We start from the raw sequence: 23,992 nt of genomic DNA, 5'->3' as shown, positions 1-23,992 counted from the left end.
AACAGATGTGATACATACACTACACAATGTAAAAGAAATAGCAATAATAACAGACTATTGCACCATGTAATTTCTGATCTCTTTTACAATTTCTTGCCCAATATTTCGTGGGCATGAGCACAACACAGGTAATGTTTTATGCTTGAACCCATAGATCTGGAAAACCTTCCTTGTCCTATGCAAAAGCCTTTCTTCTTTGTCCAAATTTTGTTGTGTCTCCTCTTGTCATTTCAGATGACATAGTTTATTTACTGCTGTAGTGAGGGTTTGGCATTACATATAAAATTCCATTATTTTCCCTTCTAGGTATGGATGTTCCTTGCTGCAGGAAGGAGGGTGACAGTGGGAGACAGGAGAAGGCTGATCCATCCTTGGAAGGAAACAAGGAATACACTGGGGACCCTCATTTGCCAGGACATCACGGCCGAAGTGATGCCGTGACAGGCACTGCCATCACCTCTCTTCCTCTCTCTTCATGGATCCAGGGATTATGCCATTGGCAGAGATGCACAGAAATACTTTCCCACTAGTTTTCACGATAGAAGCATCCCTTTGCCCCATATGCTACAACAGAATGTGGCATCCCTGACCCTTGACTGACATCATCAATGTACTCCCAGCATGGAAGTTGCAGATATCAGGGGGCTGAGCTAATTTTCTCAGGCATAAAAGCATCTTTTTATTGTTGTTTCTGTTTCTTGCTGATGTACGCTCTGGGAAAAAGCCTGTGAAATGGGAGGTGTTTTTATTCCATTGGCTCTCGCAGTTGTGAAACCTGCAGCTAAAACCTCTCCCAGGTTTACTAAAACACCCTATTGATGATTATAGAAATTACTAGCATTTCTTTCATCATTTCCATTGGTAAACTGCCCAAACCTGTGTTTCAACAGGCCTGGCATCATCCTTGGCTGTTGCTGTTCTCTCTTTTTTTTCCTGCACACATATGATGTGGCGTCTGGGTGTTTGTTTCGGGTTTTTTTTCCAAATTACAAAGGAATAATGAAGCCTAGTTGGGAATTCAGACATGGAGCAAATTCTTTGCTTTGGGTGGGCAGAGAGCTGAGGGGTAAATCCCTGTCCTTTGAGCAGGTGTTACTGGAGTAGGGATAAGTGGCTGAAGTCTATCAAGAATGCATGGTGCTGTCTTGGTGGGTTCCAGCGAGGGTCAGACATTGTGGGGATGTCCTGATCAGGGGGAAGGTGGAAGGAGGAGTGGACCGCCCAGGGCTACCCCTGAGGCTGCTCACCTTCCTGTGGGAGAGGAGGATTGAGGTGTGCAGCCTGCCTTTTGCTGCCCAGCCCCAGCCCTGGCTGCTTGGCCATGGGAGGCCATCTCCTGTGCTGGCTGAGAGGTGGGAGAGCTGAGGAAGGTATAGACATAAGGGTCAGGACCCCTCAAGTGGGGGAAACAGAACTGGGATTTCAAAAGCAGCTGCAGGCAGAGGGAAAACCCCTGTTTTTGAAAGAATAAACCTTTGCCTGTGGGAAGTTTCAAAGGGGTTTTCTTACAGCTCTCTTGTAAAACATGCATATCAGAAAAACCATCTGCTGCTGGGACAAAGCTCTGTGCACTACTTTCAGGGTAGGAAATGATGGGTTCAGTTCATCTGAGCTCTCACAGAGGACAAACTGTGATGTACTGGAATCAGAGATGCTCAGAGCCCCCTCCCTGCAGCATCTGTGGTGGGATGGGGTCTGGGGCCAATGTCCCCTGTGCCCATCAGCTGGGTGGTCTGAGAGCTTGGATGAGTGTCACAGCCTGGGAAAGCTGGCTCAGCATGGTCCACTCCTGGCTTTATTGCTGCATCATGTGGGGCAAGCATCCACAGCCAGGCTTGAGACCAAGCTATCCAGCAAAATCCTGATTAAAATGGAAAGTAGCAGCTCCATGTGGCTGGGTGGGAGGGGAGGGGATGCTGCTCTTCCACTGTGATGCTTTACACCCACAAGCTTGTCCCAAGACTGTGTCAGCCCCAGCCCTGGGCACTCTAGAGTCACACCAGCCCTTGGCTTGTGAGCAGCTGTAAGGACACAGGCAACGTGCAGGACAGGAGATTCCTGATGCTTCTCCAGCATTAAAAATAGCTGCTGGCCTTCCCACCCATACTGGGGACAGGAGCTGTCTGGACCACCTTCCCCTCGCCCTCACTGTAGCTGACACAGCCTTGTGCTGGTGCCTGTGTTTGAGCAGATGTGGGGCTGGGGGTGCAGCTGAGAGCAAGTGCCCGCTGCCTGTGCTCAGAAAGATGCCAAATTTCCAGCCCCACATCCGCCTTGGAGCCCTAGGCAGCAGCTGAGCCTTGCTAACATCCCTGGGGCGACCTCCCCTGATTCTGGCATCACTCAGGGCTCAGCACGTGTGGGCATTGCTTGGGGCTCAGCACACACGGGTGCTGTTCGGGGCTCAGCACACATGAACATCACTCAGGGCTCAGCAGGGCTGGGGGTCAGCACAGATGGATATTGCTCGGGGCTCAGCACACACAGACATCACTCAGGGCAGTTCCTGATGGCTGTGCCGTGCTGCTGGGCTCAGGGTCAGCGCCTGGGCTCAGGGCCAGCATCGGGCTGCCTCTGTTTGTCTCACAGGTGGTGTTGACCTTCAGGCTGTGCCAGGTGTTTGGCCTTGTGTGCTTGGCTTTGTCTGGCTCTCCTCTCCCACTCTTGGCTGTTTGCAGTCTCCCATGGGAGAAAACACCCTCCCAGATCTGCTACCCCCTGCTTTAACTCGTTCTTGGGCAGAGGCCATCATGGTTCCTTTCTTGCTACACAACCGTGTCTCTCACCAAGCAGGGCCACAAGACACCAGAGCAAAATGGCAGAGTGATATATTCACTTTTGCTATTAACATTCCTGCACAGGGTCTTCACAATCTATGCAGGGTCCTGCCCCACCCCATCCCTGCCGGTTGCTCTCAAAGTGTTTGTTACCAAAATCTTATCAATCAGCATTAGCGGGAACAACCCAAAATCTCACAGCACCTTTCCAGCCCACCTGTATCCCTTTGGTACACCAGCCCCCTTCCCCCTGTGCAGACCCAGTTGTGACATTTGCCCTGCTCAGTCCCCTGTGAAAAGTGCTCAGGATGCTGCAGAATCCAGACTTGTCCTTTCACCAGAGGTTGTGCCAATGAAAACGTTAAAGTCATGGTCTGTTGCAGGAAAGAAATGTCTCTTTTGTGGTACAAGCCCACGTCTGTCCTCTGTAATGTTCCTTCTGGGTTGTGTCCAGGCAGTGCTCAGCATCGTGTAGGGGAGGGTCTGTAGCTTCTCCCTGCCCGTCCGAGGTGGGGGGGCCGGTGGGATTTACTGCCGGTGGATGCGAAGCCACAGCCTTCGCCGCAGACCTGGGGAGAGCCAGAGCCCATCAGTCCCAGCACCCCTCCCAGTTCCCCATCCCATCCCTGGGCTGTCCCGGGGCCTGACACCCCTCATCTTCCCCCAGGGCTGGCAGGATGCTTACGGTGGAGACGGTGGGCGATGGAGATCAGGTTCAGGAGGAGGAGCAGGGCACCAGCGGCCAGAGGGATCCAGATCAGGGGGCTGCAGGGACCTGGAGAGTAGGAGGGGACTCAGAACCTGGCACCATCCTGACCTGGCAGCTTTGGGGGATGGAGTGTGGCGTGGGAAAGGGAGAAAAGCAAGGCAGGCCCTCAGAGGAGGGGTAGAGATGTGAGCACATGAGATATTCTTTGAAAGGTGCATCACAGAATCACAGGATGGGTAAGGCTGGAAGACACCACAGTGGGTCACTGGCCCAACCTCCCTGCTCAAGCAGGGTCATCCTAGAGCAGATGGCCCAGGACTGTGTCCAGAGGGCTTTTGAATATTTCCAGTGAGGGAGACTCCACAACCCCTCTGGGCACCCTGTTCCAGTGGTCAATCACTCTCACAGTAAAGAAGGCATTGCAGGGAACTAACCTCTGAGCTCATGATAACCTAAACTGAAATACATCCTGGCCCCTAAACCTGTGTATATCCCAGGAAATCCCTCATAAAGGCAGAGGTCAGCTCCATCCAAAGCAGTGGGTCCAGGTGCACCCTGACACCTACCCCTGCAGACTGACATTGTGGTTGCCCCCACCCCAGGACAAACTCCTGCTGGACCCTGGGGATCCCCAGAAGCTCAGCAAACCCCTCTTGCAAGGCAGTCTGAGCCAACCCCGTGCCATACCTTTCTTGCTGGCAGCTTTGCATTTGGTTACGCACTTCACGGGCTTTTTGGAGACCGGTGCCTGAGTGGTCTTCGAAGGCAGAGGCAAAACATCCACTGGGGGATAAGGAGAAGAAGAGGATGGTCAGTGTGGCACTGAGTGCAGCAGAGATCACAAACAGGAGGGCAAGAAGGGCTGGAAATTTTGGCCCTTAAAACTAGTCCCCTCCAGCGACCCCCACAAAGGGCTGCGTCACCCAGAGGGGACGGGAGCTTGACCTGAGCCTCTTGGTGGCCACAGAAGTTACAAAGAGCTTGTAAAGGTGTTAAAAACCCAACAAACTAGGAAAAGAAGGGCAGAAGGCTAAGGCAGAGAAAAAAAATCCAACTTCTTTGAGCTACGTTTACTGCCACGCACCATCTCACCAGCATTGCACAAAATCATGGGTAGGGGGAGATTTCAGTAGCACTGGGAGGTTTTAAGGGATCCCTGGATCTTTTCCTTATTCAGATTGCTCTAATCTTTGTTCAAAATGGGAATTTTTTTTCCTGATAAAATGACAGGCAGGACTTATTATGGTGTATCTGAATTACAATGGAGCACATTCATCTCTCAGTGAAGTTGGTCAGGAAAATATCCCAGTAATGTATTTAAATAGCTTTATGTCTGACTGCTCAAACCACAATTATTCAAAATTTTAGGTGATTCAAAACTATTTTTTTCTGCTTCTATCAAGGATGGAAATTCCCACGGAAACTACCGTTCTTTTACATGGAAAGATGAGACATCAGGGGCCTGGGATTTATCTGCACAACTGCTCCTTTACATTATAATAGACTTAAAGAAAAGGAACTTAAAGACAACTTGTTTTATCATGAGTACTAAAAGGAAAAAAGGAAAACATCCAGCAAAGCCTGAATCCTCCTAGAACACCTGCTGTTTTCCAGTTTTTAATTGGAGTGTCCTTGATCAAGCTGAATTTCAAGCCTGTTTTTCATGCTTTGCACAGAGATATGTGCCCAGTTGATAAAAAACAGTTCTCCTTTATCTTAAACCAGCTTTTCTCTCAGCCGGCAAGAATCCAAAAGGGATTTCTTAGGCATCTCAAGGTGCAGGGGATATTTGCAAAAACAACCCAGAAAAACTGGGACACTGGGGCTGCTTTAGGGTCAGAAGTGTAGCTGCATTTTGGTTAAATAAGTTATTTATATCTTGGTTAAATAAATTATTTGTCTCCCTAAAAGTCTGCAAAAAAGGGGCTAAATCCTATTTCAAATACATTAGTTTTTCTACATCAACTCCTGCTCTCTGGTCAAGGGGAAAATGGGCTGAAAAGAGCTTCTGTATGACCCAGGTGTCTGTAAAGCATTTCTCCCCCAGTTGCCACCTGCAGACAGCTCTGATTTCTAGTTGGAGTCCCCCAGGGATAGCAGGTTGGGAGCTTTGAGGAATAAATCCCATCTCAGTTCTTTACGTGAAGGATGGGCTTGAAGGCTGCTGTCAGACCCACCCCAGAGATGTGAGGGGTGATGTCCTCTGGCCTCAGTGTTGTCACTGGGAGGGAGGGTAAGGAAGAACCATGGCACAGAAGGACCTGGGAGCTGAGCAGGGCACACAGCCAGCCTCTCATCTGAAGTGCAGCAGGGGATGAGAAATGGCATGGCAATATCAGGGGCTGAGGGTCTTCTCATGGAAATCCTAAACCACTAGGACTGAGGTAGTGCTCAGGGCATGGCCGCAGCAGAGCAACTGCTGATGGCAAAGGGACTATCACATGCAGCTGGCCCAAAAGTTTCTGTATTTTCTGCTCTATCCAGTCTCACAGATCTCTTCAGAGAAACCCCAGAGCCCCAACTTTGCATGTCAAAATTGAGAAGAGTCTTCCAACCCTCACTGCCCCTTACCCAGGGGACCTCATCACAGGCTGCTTGTGGCATACTTTGGAACCCTGGGGTGATGCTTACCCACACTGAGCTGTGTCCCACTGCCCACGAAGAGTTGGGAGGACTGGGAGACGGAGCAGTAGTAGATGCCGTTGTCCAAGGCACGGAGGTGGCTGATGTGCAGGCTGTAGGAGTTGTGGACACTCACCCTATGGACACTAAACTTGTCCTGGCTGATGTTTGCACCATACGTGGTTTTGCCCAATGCGTTGGAAAATACCAGGAACTCAAAGATTTGCCTCTCCTGGCTCCAGCGGTACCAGAACAGCCCGGTGTGCTCCTTCTTCAGCTCACAGAGGATTTCTGTTTTATTGTTTGTTTGGGTTAAAATATGCTCTGGAGTTTGGGATAAGAGTAGGTTTGTACAGAAACCTAAGAAAAAAGAGACAGGAATACACAATTATTATTTTCTTTTCACAGAATCGCAGAATGTTCTGAGTTGGAAGGGATCCACAAGGATCATCTAGTCCGGCTCTTAAGTGAAAGGCCCATATAGGGATCAAACCCACAACCTGAGTGTTTTTAGCACCATGCTCTAACCAACTAAGCTAATCTCAGGGTTTAATTATTTTTCTTCCATGCTAAGTACAGATTTTCTTTATGGGCTTAATAAAATCAAGTAGTTACAGACCAGGGGATCACACAAGTGAGAAACAGGAGCAGCTTTACCAGGATGCTCCCATATTTCCTCAGAGGCCTTTTGGGGTTCACCAGCTTTTTTTGGGTCAAGCCTAGTTATAGAGTTTGCCCTGTAAACAATCATCTAAGGAGGAGGGTCAGTGGCAGGGAGAGGGATGGAGGGATGGTTTTGAGAGTGTCCTTGGGGCTGTATGTGCAGGGAAGGGCATCCCCACCTGCTCCTGTGGATGCCCCTCTCCTGTCCTCCTTTCCCCCCTTCTTTTTAAAAGAGAATAAAAAAATTTTATTTCTTTTTGAGCCTCTTAACTTATTTTCCAGGTTTTTCTTCTAACAGATGCAACACTGATAAACATCTCAGGTGCAGAAGAAAGACCAAAAAATGTGCAAAACATCTCAAAATGCATCAATTTTACATTAGGTTTCAGACAATGTTATTTTTATAGGAATTTTGAGACGTTGAGGAAGGAGAGGGAGTGAGGGGTAGCGGTGTGGTTCAAAGCTTTGGTTTGGTATCACATCTCCCTGTTTGGGCTTTGCAGCTTCTGTTGGAAGTTATCTAAGTTGTGTTTGGCCCAGGCAGATGTGAGCGGTGTCTGTGTGTAAGCAAGGATGTGTCCTTGTGAGAAGGATAACAGGTAACTTGTGATCCTTTCTGTTCAGCAAACAGTCCTTCAAAACTCCAGATACTCTGAGTGAAAAACAGCTCTCTGAAGATAAGGATGGTCTCGCTTCCCCCGTCTCTTTCCCAGGCGTGTTTTAAAGCTGTGCAAAAACCTCAACAATACACGTTTCTTGTCTTTTTTTTTACCTTAAAATGTCCCTTTTCCTTCAAAATCCCAAAGCTGCTTACAGTAGCTGTTGCATCCTCATATAGTCCTGCAAACCCAGTGGTGTAGGAATGAGTTGGCACGATGCAAAACTGCCAGAAGCCATCACTGTGGCACAAGGCCCTGATGTCCCCCATGTTTCCAATGGGACAGGCAGAGGAGAGGGCTCTGGTGACTGACACAGGTCCAGACCCCTCCTCTGTCCCCACACTGATGACCCCATCACTGCAGAGCCCTGATATGGCAATGCTGACATTCAGGCATTGCACAGCAGCTGCAGCACTTCACCACATTCTCTGGCTCTGTGACAATATCAATGTCTCCTTATCATTAAAATACATAATTTTCAGGTTTTAGAGTGCAATTCTCACAAACTTTGCTCTGGCAAACCCATGTGGTTTTTAAGGGGGTGAAATGTGTGTGGCCATGGGGCATGGGGGCTTCAGGGTTTCCTTGGCTGCCCTGAGGTCTGGCTGGCAACTTAACTCTTTCTGGCTGGGAAACTTAACTCTTCATGAAAAGCTTCTCCTTGAGCTGTTGGAGAGACTGTTAGATGAGTCAGAAAGGATGAGAAGGGATCCTGGAAAATCTCAGCTCAGTGGACAAGTGGTCAAGCTCCAGTGGGGTGAGCTGGGACGAAGCCAGAGCAGAAAAGCCCAGCCTCAGTCATACCTTCACCCTCCAAAACCTCCCTGTTCCCTTTCCTGGTGGGGGACCACAGGGAATCATGGTGATTGCACATGCTTGGCCAGACCAGCTTGTAGCACCTTAAAAATGGTCTCTTTTCCCTTTATGTGTGCAGAGCAAACTCTCATTTATTGAGGCTTTCTCAGCGGGCTCCCCACCGTACGGATCCATAGGATATTAGTGCCTGTAAGGCACGGTTTTATAACACACCAATTCCAGCTGTGGCCCTTGGGAAATACTCAGTCTTTGGATGATTTAGAAGCAAATTTTATGGGATGTTTATTGCCTTCGTGCTACACAGGCAGCATAGACAGGTGCTACTTTAACTTCTCCATCAGCAGCTTCCTACAGTCCATCTGCACTGAGGGTGCAGTAAAAACAAACTCTGTGGCGTCTATACCATTATATGTATTGAGCTCTGAATAGAATATAGAATAGAATAGAACAGACTATTTCAGCTGGAAGGGACCTACAGTGACCATCTAGTCCCGCTGCCTGACCAATTGAGGGCTGACCAAAAGCCAAAGCATGTTATTAATGACACGATCCAAAATTATGCGGCGATAGGTAATAATATCCTGTAGATCTATACTATGCCTATATGTTTAAACTTCCATCATCCAGATGCTGTGCAATGTGTCCCACGTGCCGCAGTAGGGCGGAGGAGAGGCTCCACCATGATTTTAGGTGCCCTCGACCCTTAAGAGACGTGTCCTTCTTACCTGAGATCTGAAGGCAGATGCAGAGATGGAGCCACGGCCGGGCCATGGTGGTGGAGTCAGTGATGGAGGGGTTTGTGCCAGCTCCCCTTCTCCACCCACAGTCACCTCCTGCTGGAAGGGATGGCTTCACCTCAGGAAGTTCTTCCCTGTCCCGGCGCAGATGTCTCCCCAACGGCTGCCAAAGAGCATCTGCCACGGCAGCACCTGGAGCCTCAGCACGGCAGCTTCTTCTTCGCTGAGCCCCACGTCCAGCACTGCACAGGTTACCCTCAAATCCTCTCTAGGAATATTAAAAAAAAAACCCCAAAACCTAATTGATTTTTAATTATGATTTCTTCATATTTCACCACCTAGTTATTCTTCCTTCTTTTAATCTACTTCTTTGCGATTAAAAAGTGACTAATGTAGGAGCTTGGCATTAAAGATAAAAGCAGGGAAGGATGAATTTTGGCTGTTTTTTTCTCTGCTGAAATCGAAAAGCATTCAAAATAAGGAAAAGATGCGGGTTGATCCGCGGGGTTGTTTTCTTCAGCAGAAGTTTTAGCAGGAGGTGTTTTTCTCTGGAAAATGCTGAACACCAGACCAACCTGCCATAAAGCAGAGATGTGAGGCATCACAGAAAACTTTGAAGTCAAGAGCAAGAAACCTCAAACAAATTTGTGGCTGAAAAACCACAAAAATAAGGAAATTCTGCTGGGGCTCCCCACCCCGTGGCAAGTGCTGCTTTGGTAGCTGTGACAGCGCTCTGAAATATGCAGAATTTCACAATTTTATCATTCAAATGATAAAATATCAGAGTGGCTTTGAAATGTCTTTGTGAGGAAGAGGTTTGAAGCGTTTGGGGTTTAGTATTCAAAGAGGGAAATACATGATGTGAAATTAAAGGGGTGAGCTGGTGTCAGTAGCCTTCAATATTTCCATGATCAGGAAAAAAATGTAAATTATTTATTATTTTTATTTATTTACTGCCTTCTTTGCTGCCAAGTGAGGTTCAGTTTCATGTCCCTCTTGTGCAGATACTTGTGGTCCTTACAACACCCCAGCATCTCCCCAGCAAGGGGAGTCTCACGTGGGGGCACCGAGAAATTTCCCCTAGGGTTGAGCTGGCAGAAGAATACAAAAAATTATATTGCGTCTGGTACACTGTAAGTTGTTGGTCCATTTTGTACTACATTTTTCCATGCTGATGTAACACATCCTCTCCCCTTTTCTGTTTAAATTAATTTCCTGCTTGAAGCTGGTTGCTAACTGCAAAAGCCTTGCCACAAAGTGCTCAGCTGCTAAAATTTAGGGTGGGCTGAATTGTTCCTTAACTCTTTCCTGTCAGGAGAAAGTAATTTTAGCATTTTCAAACCTATTTCAGTGCTTTTAAGCTCTTGTTTTCAGAGCTGAGCCCCTCATGTGGGACACAGCAACACTTGCCTCTCCCTTCCTCACCTGCTGCTCATCTGTCCCCTTTTGTTTCACATCACTCTCAAACTGGGGCCTCCTCAGAATGGGGTGATACACCTCTTTTTTTGTGGGGGGTGAAAGACAGGGAGTACTTAATATAATAAATGGCACTGCAAGTGAATTTTGCCTTCATCTCTGTGGTGAAGTCAGTGAAATGAGCCCAATACCCCTGGCTGTTGCAATGGCTGTGTTCCTCTTTTCTCACTGTCACCTGGAGCATCTTCAGGCTTCCTGGCCAGGACAAGAGTTTGTCCAAGAGGTGGCTTTTGTCACCACTACAACCTTGAACACGGGGATATTACACTGGGATGATTCCCCAAGACATTATAGCAGCTTCCCTGCAGTACTTTTACCTATGGAAAGAAAACGGAATATGTGCAATGTAAAAGCATAGAGTGTGTACTGGAAGAAGGATTAAGTTTAATTTTTTTAAAGCTGTTGTTTATATGCAGTGAAGATGTTCACTGACTGTTCTCAGGACTGGGTATCGCTCTTACAAGAAAACATTTTGAAGGAGGGATGCTTTTGTCTGGCAGCACATCGCCAACAAAAATCAAAGCGCTGTGGGAACGTGCAGGAGACACCTGCTGTTTACAACATCCCCACATTGTTTGGGGCTGCTGTCCTGGGAAGAAAGTAGGGGAGGAAAGAAGGGTGTAAGTTGATCTGATCTGTACACACAAGCAAGATTTGTTGGTGACCTTGCTGGGGGTACAGTGGCTCCTAATCACGAGTGTTTGGCTAACAGCTGGGCCAAGGTGGGGGGGATCGCTGAATTTTGGTGCTTTTGCACAATTTCTAGGAGAATTTTATCCTTTTTTTGACATTAAAGACAACCATCCCTGTCCCCAGCCTAGCCAATTCCCTGTGGACCCATCTCAGTGGGAAAGAGCCCCTCTTCTTTTCCCTAGCCTGCATCCTGCCCACCTCACCAGGCTGACACTCACTCCTGGTGCTTTCACCAGCTTTGTTACGTGTTTTACTCTCTCTTTACTCCCTGTGATGAGTTTCCTGCAGCAAAGTGTTTGTTTTGCGGGGCGGGAGCAAAACATTGGGGTAGAAGAACAGGGTTTACAGCCAAGAAGCAGGACCTGACTGGGGTTTCATCTCTGTTAAACTCCCATGTTGCAGCAGAGGTAACTGCAGCTGGGCTGTAAATTCAAGGCCAGAGAAAACAGCTCCGAGAAAAACAGGGGGAAAATGCATTCTCTATGTGCTTTTGGGGCTGCAAGGGCTGACTTTTGGGGTCAGGGAAGGTTGCTCAGCCCCAAGTCTGGTCCCACATGGTCCGGCTGGGCAGTATCTAGAAACAAGGGCCTGCTGGGGATAATGAAGTGCAGGACAGAAACTCCCTGGGATTCAAGCAGCCACATGTGAACATTTTTTCCTCTTTTAATTTTTTTGAAATGATTTTATTCCAGGGAAGGGTGTAGCTCCTGGAGTATTTAATTAGGCATAAAAGCAGTGATGAAAATGATAGCATTTTCACTGAGTCAGATCACAGAATTACAGAATCACAGAATATGTCGAGTTGGAAGGGACCTACAAAGATCATTGAGTCCAACTCCTGGCCCTGCACAGGACCGTCCCCAACCTTTTTCTTAGTGTAATAGCAGGAAAAGAAAATTCAAAACAAAACAAGTGGGTCAAATTTTCTAAACTGCTCCAAGCTAAGATGTGGTTTGTAGGATGGGGCTGGGGGGCCTTTGCAGGTGCAGATTTACAGCTGTAATTCAGCTGATGCAATATCAAAGCTGAGGCTCCTGACATGTCATGGGGTTACCCTTAACGTACATGTCAGTGTATGATGAGCTGGGATGTGGCATGAAAAAATGCTGCTTTTAAAGACCAGATGCCAAAATGGATCTAAATGATGAACTGTGTAAATTTTCCTGCCATTTCACCCCCCCTGGCAAACAGATCTGTGCTTGGAGGGTGGCTTGGAGGGACTGTGTGTGTAAGAGGTGTCAGGTGTGAGCCCCATGTGTGATTTCCCCCCAAATCCTAGATGCTAATGGGGTGTGCAGTAAATGAAGGGGCCACGGGGGGATTTGGGAGAATGGACGCTGAGAGGACAGGCTCCAGCTCTCCCTCTTCAGGACACTTGGTGCAAGCAGAAGTTTGAGCGATTGGTGACTAATCCTGGACCCCCCCCAAATAGATAAGGGGCAGAGCAGGTGCTGCTGTTTGATTTCAGCTTCCTAATCAGTGTTGAAGAGGATAAGGAAAGACAAGGGAAGTGTCCTTGGGAAGGCAGCACGTGGAGGAGGAAAAGCCACCGAGGAACTAAACACAGGTGTCATCACCCCAAAACAACGACCTGCCATGGCTATAAAAATCACTGGGCTGAGACGTCGGGACCACCTTTACCTTAAAGGTGCCAAATCTGCTGGAACTCTGCAGCGACCGTCTTCAGCTTCCCGGGACTGCCAGGACATTCAGCCAAGGATTGGTGAGATCTTATTACTGGGCTCTTACTCTGTCTCTGCTTTGCTTCTCCCGCTCCCGCATCCCTTCCCCGTCCCCTTCCCGGGAGCTGCTGAGTCGCGGCAGTTGCCGGCTCGGCCGCAGCCACCCTTTCCCATCTTTCCCACCTTTCCCACCTTCCCCTTCCCTCGCGCCCGGGTTCGGCGTCTCCCCGGAGGGCTTTTCGGAGGGGCGGGTCGCGGGGTCGCAGCCTTGCTCCGAGGGTGGGCCGGCGGTGCTGGTGTTATGATAGCTTTGGTCTGAGACAGAGCCGTCTCACATCTCGTGCCCTTCAACCATGATGACCGATATCGTTAGCACCTGGAAGCTGGAGCAGTTTGTGCTCCAGAAGTGTCTCCCCGCAATTTGGTCCCCGGGGTCCTTCCAGGGCCCGGAGGCGTACCAGCAGCTCTGCCAGCAGTGGGAGAGCTGGTCGGAGGAGAACAAAAAGCCCAAACCCACAAACAAGTGCAAGAAGCGAGCGGCTTTGCAGGGTTTGTTGATGGTGGGCAGGGAGTTGTCCAGATTGCTGAAGGAGGCTCTTGAGAACGTGCAGACCTTGGAGCAGGACAAGGCTGAGCTTAAAGTTCAGGTGGACAACCTGCGGGCAGAGGTGCAGGGTTTGTGTGGGGATTCTCTGCGGAGCGCTGTAGAGATCACCCGGCTGGAAAACAAGCTGGGGTATGAGAAGCTGAAAACGGAGGAGCTGAAGAAGGAGGTTGGCAGGTGGATCGGGGAGACCCACGACGCGCAGAGCGCGGTGCGGGCGGTCCTGCAGGACGTCCAGCGGGACCGGGGCACTGGCCCTGATCACAAGGTATGCCATGCCAAGATCCAGGAGCTGGAAGCAGAGCTGGGGGTGTCGAGGGGCATTATGGCTGCCATCAAGGGCAAGAGGAGCCAGGTCGGGAATGGGGAGGGGGAGGACTCCGTGGACACGCACCCACCCCACTATGATTATGAGGATGATGTGTGGGGTGCCAACAGCCCCACCAGGCCATCCCCTTATGCTCCTCTGCGGGAGGAGGTGTGCCAGCTGCAAGCAGGGGAGGCAGAGGCTTCCAAAGACAAAAAGACCCCCCACGATGAGCCGGTCAGTCACGTCCCACTGCAGCCCATAGACACCAATAGGGCTGTGCTCTGGTTTACCCCTGAGCAGCTCAAGACAGTGGGGAAGATGCTGGGGCCACTGTCAAAGGATACAGCCATCAACTGGCTGTCCAGGGTCCAGCGTCTACCCAAGTGCCAGAGCGGCAACTTCGTGAGTGACCTGATAGACGTTGTGAGAAAGTGCATGAAACCAGATGATTTCGCGGCACTGCCGGGGGATGTGCAGATGGGCAATGTCCAGGATATCAGGGACGTCCAGCTGGCCGTGCTGAAGGTGTTCTTCCCAGAGGTCAACCCCTTAGTACTCTTCCACCAGGAGAAGCAGAGCCCCGAGGAGCGGCCAGATGCCTACATTAATCGTAAGAAGATGCTCTACCAGATGGCTGGGCTGCCTGGATCGAAGGACTCCCCCCTCGACTTTGACAGGCCTGAATTCAAGGAGCCACTGGTGGTGGGGCTGACACCCCCGCTGCGGGTGATCGCTGGTGGGGATGCAGCCAAAAAGCCGCTGTCGGAGCTGGAGCAGATCCTGAACCAGAATTTTGAGCTGCAAAAGCAGGCATTCCCGGGGTACATGGTGGGGGGGAAGAAAGGGAAAACCTCGGCCATGCCTTTCCAAAATGCAGGGATGAGAAAAATGCAAGGAGACAACCGAAAAGATCTTGATGGCAAAGGGGGCTTGGGGAAGGAGAACCAGCAAGGGATGAGGTTTCAGAAGTCCAACCCTTGGCGGGCTGAGCTGAGGAAGCGCTTGATAAAATACGAGAAACAGGAGGACATTGATGGCTTGCCAGATGCGGAGCTCTTCCAAAAACTGGCCCTGCATGAGGCCAAAAAGCACAGCAGCTCCCACCTGATTGACCCGGGGTCTAAGGCTCAGCAATAGGGCTGCCAGGCACCTGCGTCGCCCCTTTTTGTGGCACCGATTAAGACCGATTTGTGGGGGCGTCCGATAGTTGATACAACTATTGGAGGAGGGGTGCTTGGACAAGTGATGTTAATTGATACTGGTGCCTCTTATTCAATTCTGAATATGACCCCCGGCAAAGCCGGGATCTTCCAAACCTCTGAAATTATTGAACTGACAGGGCCGGACGGCCAAAAATCCCCAGTGCCGTTCACAGGGCCCGTACCCTTTGAAATTGGGACTGCCAAAGGGTCTGAAAAATTTGGGAAAATGGAAATAAAGGGAAAGCTGGGAATTTTAGCCATCTCTGCACTGACAAAGATGGGGGTGGTGGTGGACTTGGCAAACCAAGCACTGCTACACTGCCCACAAATTGATGTGCCTGTCATCCCGGCGAGCCATAGGGTGATGTCAGTGAAAGCCCCTGAGCTCCTGGTCCACCCTGAGTGGGAGCCCCGAGTGAAACGGGTCACGGAGCAGTTCCCCCAGGTCTGGGCAAGGAGCAAGCTGGACTGTGGGCAGATTGATGCTGCCGTGGTAGTCAAAGGACCGGATGCCCCTCCTCAGCCTCAGCCCTGGTACCCGGCTGAGGCTGAGGACAGCTTGTGGGACACAGTCAAAACCTTGCTGGACCAGGGTGTGCTGGTGGAGCAGCAGAGCACCTGCAACGCCCCGGTGTGGCCCCTGCAGAAAGCCGATGGGAAAACGTGGAAGCTGACAGTTGACTTCAGTGCCCTGAACCGTGTCACCCCACCGCAGACCTCCACAGTGGTCAGGTACCCTGCCATCATGGCAACCATCTCCCAGGGATCCAAGTGGTTCTCGGTGCTCAACCTGACCAGCCCATCGTTTGCCATCCCCTTGCACCCCGAGTCCTGGCACAAATTTGCCTTCACCCTTCAAGGACGGCAGTTTGCTTTCACCAGAGTCCCTCCGGGTTTCCACAATGCCCCTGCCATCTGCCATGCACACGTGGCGAAGATGTGGGAGCAGCTTGGCCACCAGGAGAGCGTACTGTCCTGTGCTGGTGATGTCCTCATCCACACCCGGACCAAGGAGAAGAACCTGGAGGTGCTGGCAGAGGTGCTGAAGGCTGTCCAGAAGACGGGCTTCAGAATCAACCCCACAAAGGCCCAGCTGTGCTGGAAGGAGGTCTCCTTCATGGGGGTGACCCTGGGGGAGGAAGGGCGCTCACTGGAAAAGCAGAGGGTTGAGCTAATACAGAAGATGTTGGCACCATCCGATGCCACCACCCTCAGGTCCTTCCTGTCTCTCCTGAGGTTATGCCGTGAGTTCATCAAAGGCTACGCAGAAAAAGCAGCCCCCCTCTGCCACCTCCTGAAAAAGAACACCCCCTGGGAATGGGGGCCAGAGCAGGACCAGGCAGTAAAGACCTTAAAGGAGAGTGTGGCACAAGCTCCCGTGCTGGCACATCCTCAGGGGGACAGCCCCTATGTTCTGCAGCTGGCCTGCACGGGCAGGGGGCTTCAGGCCTCCCTGGGCCAGCAACACAGTGCCGACATGCTCCCTGTTGCCCACACCTCGCGCCTCCTGACACCAGTCGAGCAACAGTTCACTGACTATGAGAGGGAGGTTTTAGCCCTGACCTGGGCCCTGCAGCACTGGGAATACGTGGTGGGGTCAGCCCCAGTGCTGCTGAGGACCTCCCGCACCCCTGTGACGTACCTCTTGTTGGGGAAGAGGGATGAGGGTCCCCTGCAGTACCCCAGGATGGCCATGGCCAACTGGGCATTGTCGTTGACCAACAAGGAGACCCCTGGGGACCCCTCGCCCGGTGCCTACAGGGTGGTAATCAGTGGAGAGAGGGATGGGCAGGAGCCGGTGGGCCCCCTTACCGAGCCCAAGCCACGGCGGGCACCTCTGTTTGAGAGCAACCTCCGCCTGGAGGAGGCCAAGGAGAGAGGCTACGTTGTGTGGTTCGTAGATGGGTCCAACTACCACGAGGAAGGGGTGCCCTACACGGGCTATGCCGCTGTCAACTGGGGCACGGGGGAGGTGGTGAAGGGGAAGTGCCTGCCGCACTCCATCCAGGCTGCCGAGCTGGTGGCCGTGATGGCCGCCCTGGAGAACACACCGGCAGATCAGCCGCTGGCCATATTCTCAGACTCAGGCTGGGTTGTGCGTGTGGTGCTGGAGTGGCTGCCGCTCTGGAAGGAGAGGGACATGCAGTCTGCCGATGGCAAGCCTGTCACCTATGCCAAAAAGCTGCTGTACCTTGCGAGGTTGGCGGAGCAGAGGGCCTGCCCAGCCCAGATCATTAAGGTTAAGGCCCACAAGAAGGGAACAGAGGAAGCCAAGTGGAACAAGGAGGCAGATGCCAAAGCCAAGCAAGGTGCAAAGGAAGGGCTGATGTGGAAGGCCAGCAAGATTGCAGACAACAGCCCTCTGTCCGTGGTGCCCAGCAGGCACTGGGAGAATGTGGATCTAGTGGGCTTGCAGGCACAAGACCCCAGGCTCTGGGAGTTAGCACAGGGCAGGGAGTACAAAGGGTGCAAAGTGTGGAAGGACGTCTCAGGGCTGGTCCTGGCGCGGAGGGAGGGGGCAGACTACCCAGTCTGGGTGGTGCCTGAACTTGTCCGGACAGAGCTGGTGGCCCTGGCTCACGAGCAGGGGCATTGGGGTACAGACAAGACCATGGTGAGGCTGCAGGGTGTTGGGTGGTGGCCTGAAATGAGAGAGGATGTGGAGAGGTATGTCAGCAACTGCCTGACATGTGCAGCCAACAATCCTGATGCCAAAACAGCCAAAGCCCTCCTGGGCCCCCAGAGGATTTCTGGGCCATGGAGCAAGTTGCAGATGGAGTTTATTGGCCCTCTGCCCCAAACAGCCCACGGCAACAAGTATTGCCTAGTGATCAGTGATAACTTCACCAATTGGGTGGAAGCATTTCCAGCTCGAAACAACACGGCCAGTGCAACTGCAAAGATCCTAGTAGACCATATTTTCTCACTATGGGGCATCCCAAAGGAGATCGACTCAGACCATGGCCAGCGCTTCATCGGAGAAGTCACAAAAGGGGTGTGTCAGGCCCTGGGAATCAAGCAAAAGCTTCACATCACAGGGCATTTCCAGAAACCCACCTCAGCAGAGGGGCCCAATCAACCACTGAAGACAGCACTGAGGAAGCTCATGAACCAGCAAAGAAAAGACTGGGATCAGAAACTCCCACTGATCCTGCTGGCATTGCGGGGGTCCATGGCATCTCAAGCACTTTCTTCCCAAAAATTGCCTCCTGCAAGAGACCCGAAGCTTCTGGAACACTGGTGGCAAGGAGGGGAACCCCCGGCTGAACTTCAGCCCCGTGTGCTGATGGACAGGTGGGTCCAGGACATGCTGAGGACAGTGTCAGCCACGTACCACCAGCTCACCTCAGTGCAGGAGACCAAAATCCCCAAGATGGATAAGCAGCTGGGAGTGCTGCTGCGCCCCACGGAGTGGAACACAGGGGACCTGGTAATGTATCGAGGGGTTAGAGAGAAGAACCAGGTGCTGGAACCCCAATGGATGGGGCCCGTTAGGGTTGTGAACAAGGCCAGCCCCTCTGTGTACCAGGTAGAAATCAGAAAGGGGGCAAAAAGGCAGGGAAAATGGCTCCATTCTTCACAATTAAAAGCATGGAAGGGAAACTAACGGGGCTGGAGAGCCCTCCTTGCTTATGTTTTGCAGATAAAGGAAAATGGAAGGCGATTGTGACCGGCGGGAAGGGCGAACTTCGTGGCATCACCAGCCCTGTTTTTGCTGCGGGGAAAATGCTTTCAAATTTGTGATTGCGGGATTTACTTTGCTTTCTGGTATGTGCATAGCGCTGAGCACCCAATGTGCCCAACCAACCCATCAGCACCTTGAACAAACAGTCATTCGTTCCCACTTGGAAAGGCACCATGACAGACAGGCCACAGCCCAGCACAGGGTTAGGAGGTACACAAAAGCTGAGACCAATTGGCCCTGGTCTCAAGCTTACATAAAATATACAGGAAGCATGGGGTTAAATTCTGACACGGGCTTAAATTTGTCAACGGTGGTTATGCGTGGGACAGAGCTGTACTTGGAAAATGAGTGGAGCTGGGATAGCACAAACAGACTTCCACAGCTGCTGGGGAGGGTGGGACAGCAAATAAAGGTGGGATGCAGGCTAATTAATGCATCCACTCACCAAGCAGTAACTCAAATCTCTGTAACTGAAGTAAAAACTAATACGAGTCAGAAAAAAAACTGTGCTGTGGAAAAATTGGACTGCTGGCACAACTTTACTTTGGTTCAGCCAGTCTTTGTGGTCTGCCTCTGGGCAGAACACGGCGTGGGGTTGTCCTTTAAATTCAAGATCAGCACCACGACACCCTCCTTTGCTGCCATTAAGATCTCAAAGTGCCATTTTTTGGCCTGGCATGCAGCCCCATATGTTGAAATTGGCAACCAGGTAAAATTGGAAATTAAATACTCCCAAGAAAGTGTAACTGATCCGATGAAAATTGATGGCACCACCGTGACGGTAACTGCCCCAAACGGCCGCAAGTGGGTCGTTCCAGTGAGCTGCCTCCGCGAGAACAAAACACTTACTAGATCTGAATTAGGCATGGAGGCTTCATGGTATAATCAGGATTATGGACGCTGTCCACACCTGCTCATAACCCTCCAGGTATGGTGTCAAGGAAACCTGAAAGTAGAAATGTCCCACGAGCTTGGAGGAAAGTGGTGGATAGGAGGCCCTGAAGGATTTAAAAAAGAGTTTTCCATCATTGCTGTCTTGCGCCCTTTTGTTTCCAAAATAGGTCCTTATGTAGTGAAGAAAAATCACATCCAAGAGCTGTTGACTGGCCCTGTCCGGTCACTGAAGAAGGTGGTGTTGTCTCTGTCCACTGTTAATATTTCCTCTGTCAGACCACACTGTGCCCCCTTCCTATCCACCCTCCACACGGGCTGGCTGGCGTGGCTGCACAGCCGCTCCCTCCAGGGCACCCGGGACAGGAGAGACCTGCTGGCCACAGTGCTGGGAGGAGGAGGTGCTGGGCTGGGAGTCCTCAACAGCATGAATTCTGAGGTCTTGGCAAACAAGCTGGAGGCTGTCACCTCGGGTGTGCAGAGCCTCCTCAGGCCTCTGAATTCATCCCTGACCAGCCTTGGGATGGGGCAGTGGCTCGTGTCAGAGGTGTTACCCACATGGGAACAAATAGATGAGAAAGACCATCAAGTGCTGTTGCGAGCACTGGGCATTGAACAAAGTAACATCTCCCTTGCTCTGAGCTGCATCCAGGCCCAGATGTGGGTGCAGAGTGTCGTTGCAGGTATCCTGAGAGACGGCGACAACGGCGTCCTCCCCACCGAGATCCGAAAGATCGTGTGGGACGCGGCCACAGAGAAGGAGCGGCAGCTCCAAGCCTGGTGGAGGCTTGTCAACTTCACCCATGACCAGGCCCTCAACGCAGTCATCGCCCACGTCCTCACCGTGGCGGAGGCTCGCATCGAAAAGGTCTACCCCATCGTGGCCCTGGGGGTTAACACAAACGGGTCTGTGGTCTACCCCCTGGACCACCGCATGTGGGCGAGGGTGTCTGATGGGAAGTGGCAGACGGTAGATCTTGAAGCCTGCATTTCGGAAAGGGGGCTGGGATTCATATGCGAAGATGATGCCCTTAAGGCGAGTGACGTGTGCTTTGACACCAAAGAAGGGGTGTGTCATTTTGAGATCAATCCCCAGAGCAGTAATAAAACCGCGCTAGTGTACGTAGGGAAAGGGTGCGTGTGCTTCAGAACGATGTGTAAATACGTGCAAATTAATGAGGCTTATAATCAGACCGTGTTTAACAACTCAAATATGTGTGCTTGCAATGTAGCTACTATTAGAGGCTGTGATTTTGTGTATAAACCACCTGTGTTTACTAGCCAGTTGCTAATCAGAAACTACACCTTGTATCGTAGTATAACCCCCACCCCCATTGGTATGGATTTGTCACTTGTAAAAGAAATGTTAGAGCATGAAAATTTACAGCAGCTGTTAGAAAATGCCAAGGCCAAAGCTAAAAAGATCCTAATAACTGTTCACCATGATGGCAATGTTATAAAACAGGTAATGGAGCGAATTAAGAGGGCGGGAGATCATCACTGGTGGGAAATTTTCTTTGGCTGGTCCCCCACGGCCACTGGCATTTTCAACGCGCTGCTGCACCCCATTGTAGTTATACTGCTAATGCAAATCGGTGTGTGCTTTGCCATGGTAGTCACTTGTTACTGGATGAGGCAGGTGAGGCTCTGCATTCGAAACCAGGTGGAAACAGTGAAGGTGGCCAAGTGCCTCCCAAAATAGTCAAGGGCAAGACTGGGTTGGCCTCTGTGTTTGCCACCAAGAAGAACTTCTAGCTCCGCTGTTGGCTGCAACCCAGTAGGCGTTGAGCGGTGGGGACACATGCCATGCCAGACCTTGATGTGAAGGATGGTCTCCTCTGTTATTAGAGGGCCATCCAGGAGAGGACAGGCCAAGCAGCCTGCAGTTGGCATCAGAATCACAGAATCGTTGAGGTTGGAAGGGACCTCTTGAGTCCAAAACCACCTGCTCAAGCAGGGTCACCTAGAGCAGATCGCCCAGGATTGGGTCCAGCTGGGCTTTGATTATCTCCACAGACAGAGCCTCCACAACCTCTCTAAGCAAACCTGTGTCACTGTTTGATCACCCTCACAGTAAAAATGCAAGAGTTAGGATAAGTAGCTTGTTTTTGAACCTCTCATTCCCAAATGCTAATGCAAAGAAGCTGCTCTTGTGTGATTTAAGACTACTTAAGCAGAGGAGACGGGGGTAATGAAAGCCAAGGACAGTGTTTTTGGAAGGAAAGAGAAGAAAGCATAACACCTGATCTTGGGAAAACACCCATTGAAGACAGCAGGGGTGTGACCAACCTCAAAGACTTGGAAAGATGGTAAAAGATGAGCAGAACCGGAGACCCCGTAATCACCTTGGACTTACAGGAGCTGAATCCACATGGACCTTTGCAGCAACTACCTCCAGATTCCCAAGACTCCCAAGACATCTGGCCAATGGATTGGTGAGATCTTGTTTTCGGAGCCTGGACATCACCGCTTTGCTTTGCTTAGTTGTGCATGTACTCAATAAATCTGCCTGTTAGAGAATCGACTGTCTGTCTGTCTGTCTGTTCGTTCAGTTGCCGCCTCCCAGCTTCTCACTGCCCAGGCTTGTAGCTTTGGCTACGCTGGTAAAGAGAAACTCTGGTAAAAAGAAAAGGTGTGGGTTATTTCTCCTTTATAGGCCCAAATCCCTCACTTGCTTTTTGTCTGCAGAATATTCACTGAAACACAAAGATTCCTCCCTTGGGCTGAGGAGTGGGGATCTGAGCCTGGTGCACAAACCCACTTCCCTCTCCCCATTCTGCCTCTCCCAACCTGTATCACTGCCCTGCCTCTGAATCCAGAAGGAGCCTTAAAATATACATATGGGGCCTCAAACTATTTTAAAACATTGGAAATTTCAAAAACTAAATTAACCACCTAATTTCCAGCCCATGTTTTTGATCTCATCTCAGAGGTTCTGCTCTCTCTGTGAATGGGGCAAAAGTCGAGGGGGGAGGGTTGCACAGGCAAAATGCCCTTTGCAATCCAGGATGAAATAAATAGATAAAGGCCTTTAACCCAGCAGGAACTGGGACAGAAAGGTACCAAACACATAATTTATCCCAAGGAGGCTGTTCTCCATCAGTTAAAAACTGATAAATGAGTTTAAAACCCCACTTTTCATGATCACTAACAAGTGCAAAGAAACAGCATATTGCTATGGCATAGGTTTTTAAAAGAAATGCAAAACTTCATCAAAGAAATTTCTCCTTAAAAACACACGTTACCACTGAGGTCACAGAAATGTGAATAAATCAATCACTGTCTAAACCCACAAGAACCTCAAACACATCCCCTTCACCCCTGGGATGGGAGGTTGAACTCTCCCTACAGCCCTCTCACCTGTCTGGGAAAGGGCCGGTGCCTGGTCCCCTCTATGTTTTGCTGCTCCCTTCATATTCCCCATTGCAAAGCCTCACAAAAAACACATAGTTATTTTGGTTAAAGCACATTTCTTACTTGCTAACACTTTACATGTTTCATGAGAATTGTTTTCCCAGTGAATAATTACCCTTTCATGCAAAGCCTCTACCCCTTGAACCTGTTTTGGGAGCCTGTAGGGGAAAAAGGAACCACAGAAAATTCACATTATCCACCCTTCAGTCCCAAATTTGCACCGGGAGAGCGTGGCACAGCAGGGGTTAGCCCTGGAATGATGCTGTAGCCATAGGGGAAGGGGTTCCTGCATCTACACACGGTTTTTAGCTGAGCACAGACCCCTGCACGGCTGCTGGATGTGGCAGCAGCATCCTCTGCAGCTGCACCGAGCTGCTGCTCTCTGCAGAGAGCACGTGGGTTTGGAAAGTTTACAAAATTATGAAGTTTCCCCCCCTTTACTGTCATTTGTTTATCACCACAAACCAAGGAGGGCTGTTTGCACAGCGGCAGCTGCATGACTGTGGCTGTGTCACACTCGAGGTGCAGTTGGGGGACAGGACCTCAACCCAGAAGCTTTGTCTGCTTTTCCAGCAGTTTCAGTAGGTCCTAGAAAAGATTCTACCCAAACTTGTCTGCTTTTCTGAGCTAAATGGGCAACAAAATGGGATTTATTCCCTGGTGGTTTTGCCCCTGTCCTCTCTGCTCTGGGGCAGGGGGGACTCTGTCTGTGTAGTACCTGCAAGCTGTGGCCTGTGGAAGCCCCCAACCCACTCACAATGCTCTGGCTTTCCCTGGCTCCAACTAGGCAGATTAAAGATGCAGTTTCAGCTCTAGCCCAGCCTGGCTGCCTCTGCTTTAGCCTGTGAACAGATCACTCACCCCACTGATCTGACCCTGTGGCAGTAATTCAGATTAAGTTCTAAAAAATTAGGAGTTAAGGTGCTGCTGAGAAACAGTTTTGACTCAAGTGGAACAAGTGATGTAAAAACAAGCCTTGGTGGAACCCCAGACCTGCTGGGATCCCCTGAAGAGTCTAAAAGAAGCCCACAAGGGACAAAAAGGTACTAAAC

The 23,992-nt window shown here is 50.6% G+C and overlaps 3 protein-coding genes across 3 annotated transcripts; 2 read left to right on the top strand and 1 right to left on the bottom strand.

Annotated features, from left to right (window-relative positions):
• Positions 1–2,514: 2,514 nt before the first annotated feature.
• Positions 2,515–12,902, bottom strand: CD8B (CD8b molecule). Its single transcript, XM_027691287.1, has 6 exons — positions 12,794–12,902; positions 8,972–9,249; positions 6,118–6,468; positions 4,174–4,269; positions 3,463–3,552; positions 2,515–3,346 (listed from the first exon to the last, which is right to left on the bottom strand). The coding sequence occupies exons 1-6, from the start codon at positions 12,859–12,861 to the stop codon at positions 3,306–3,308; spliced, it is 924 nt and encodes a 307-aa protein (XP_027547088.1). The 5' UTR covers positions 12,862–12,902; the 3' UTR covers positions 2,515–3,305.
• Positions 12,636–22,046, top strand: LOC113971411. Its single transcript, XM_027691284.1, has 2 exons — positions 12,636–12,875; positions 18,594–22,046. The coding sequence occupies exon 2, from the start codon at positions 18,604–18,606 to the stop codon at positions 21,226–21,228; it is 2,625 nt and encodes an 874-aa protein (XP_027547085.1). The 5' UTR covers positions 12,636–12,875; positions 18,594–18,603; the 3' UTR covers positions 21,229–22,046.
• Positions 13,176–14,918, top strand: LOC113971412. Its single transcript, XM_027691285.1, has one exon. It carries the CDS (start codon positions 13,188–13,190, stop codon positions 14,883–14,885), a length of 1,698 nt encoding a protein of 565 aa, XP_027547086.1. The 5' UTR covers positions 13,176–13,187; the 3' UTR covers positions 14,886–14,918.
• Positions 22,047–23,992: the final 1,946 nt, after the last annotated feature.

Source organism: Neopelma chrysocephalum, unplaced genomic scaffold (genome assembly GCF_003984885.1).
Source record: "Neopelma chrysocephalum unplaced genomic scaffold, ASM398488v2 Primary Assembly neopelma1_83, whole genome shotgun sequence".
Classification (NCBI taxonomy): Eukaryota; Metazoa; Chordata; class Aves; order Passeriformes; family Pipridae; genus Neopelma; species Neopelma chrysocephalum.
Note: the sequence above shows the minus strand (reverse complement) of the source record. Positions and strands in the feature narration are given on the sequence as shown.

Coding starts and splice junctions, on each gene's coding strand:
- CD8B (XM_027691287.1), bottom strand. CDS start 12,861: ATGTCCTGGCAGTCCCGGGAAGCTGAAGACGGTCGCTGCAGAGTTCCA. Junction 6,469..8,971: donor CATCTGCCTTCAGATCTCAG/GTAAGAAGGACA, acceptor CTTTTTTCTTAG/GTTTCTGTACAAACCTACTC. Junction 4,270..6,117: donor TGGGACACAGCTCAGTGTGG/GTAAGCATCACC, acceptor CTTATCCCCCAG/TGGATGTTTTGCCTCTGCCT.
- LOC113971412 (XM_027691285.1), top strand. CDS start 13,188: ATGATGACCGATATCGTTAGCACCTGGAAGCTGGAGCAGTTTGTGCTC.
- LOC113971411 (XM_027691284.1), top strand. CDS start 18,604: ATGGAAGGCGATTGTGACCGGCGGGAAGGGCGAACTTCGTGGCATCAC.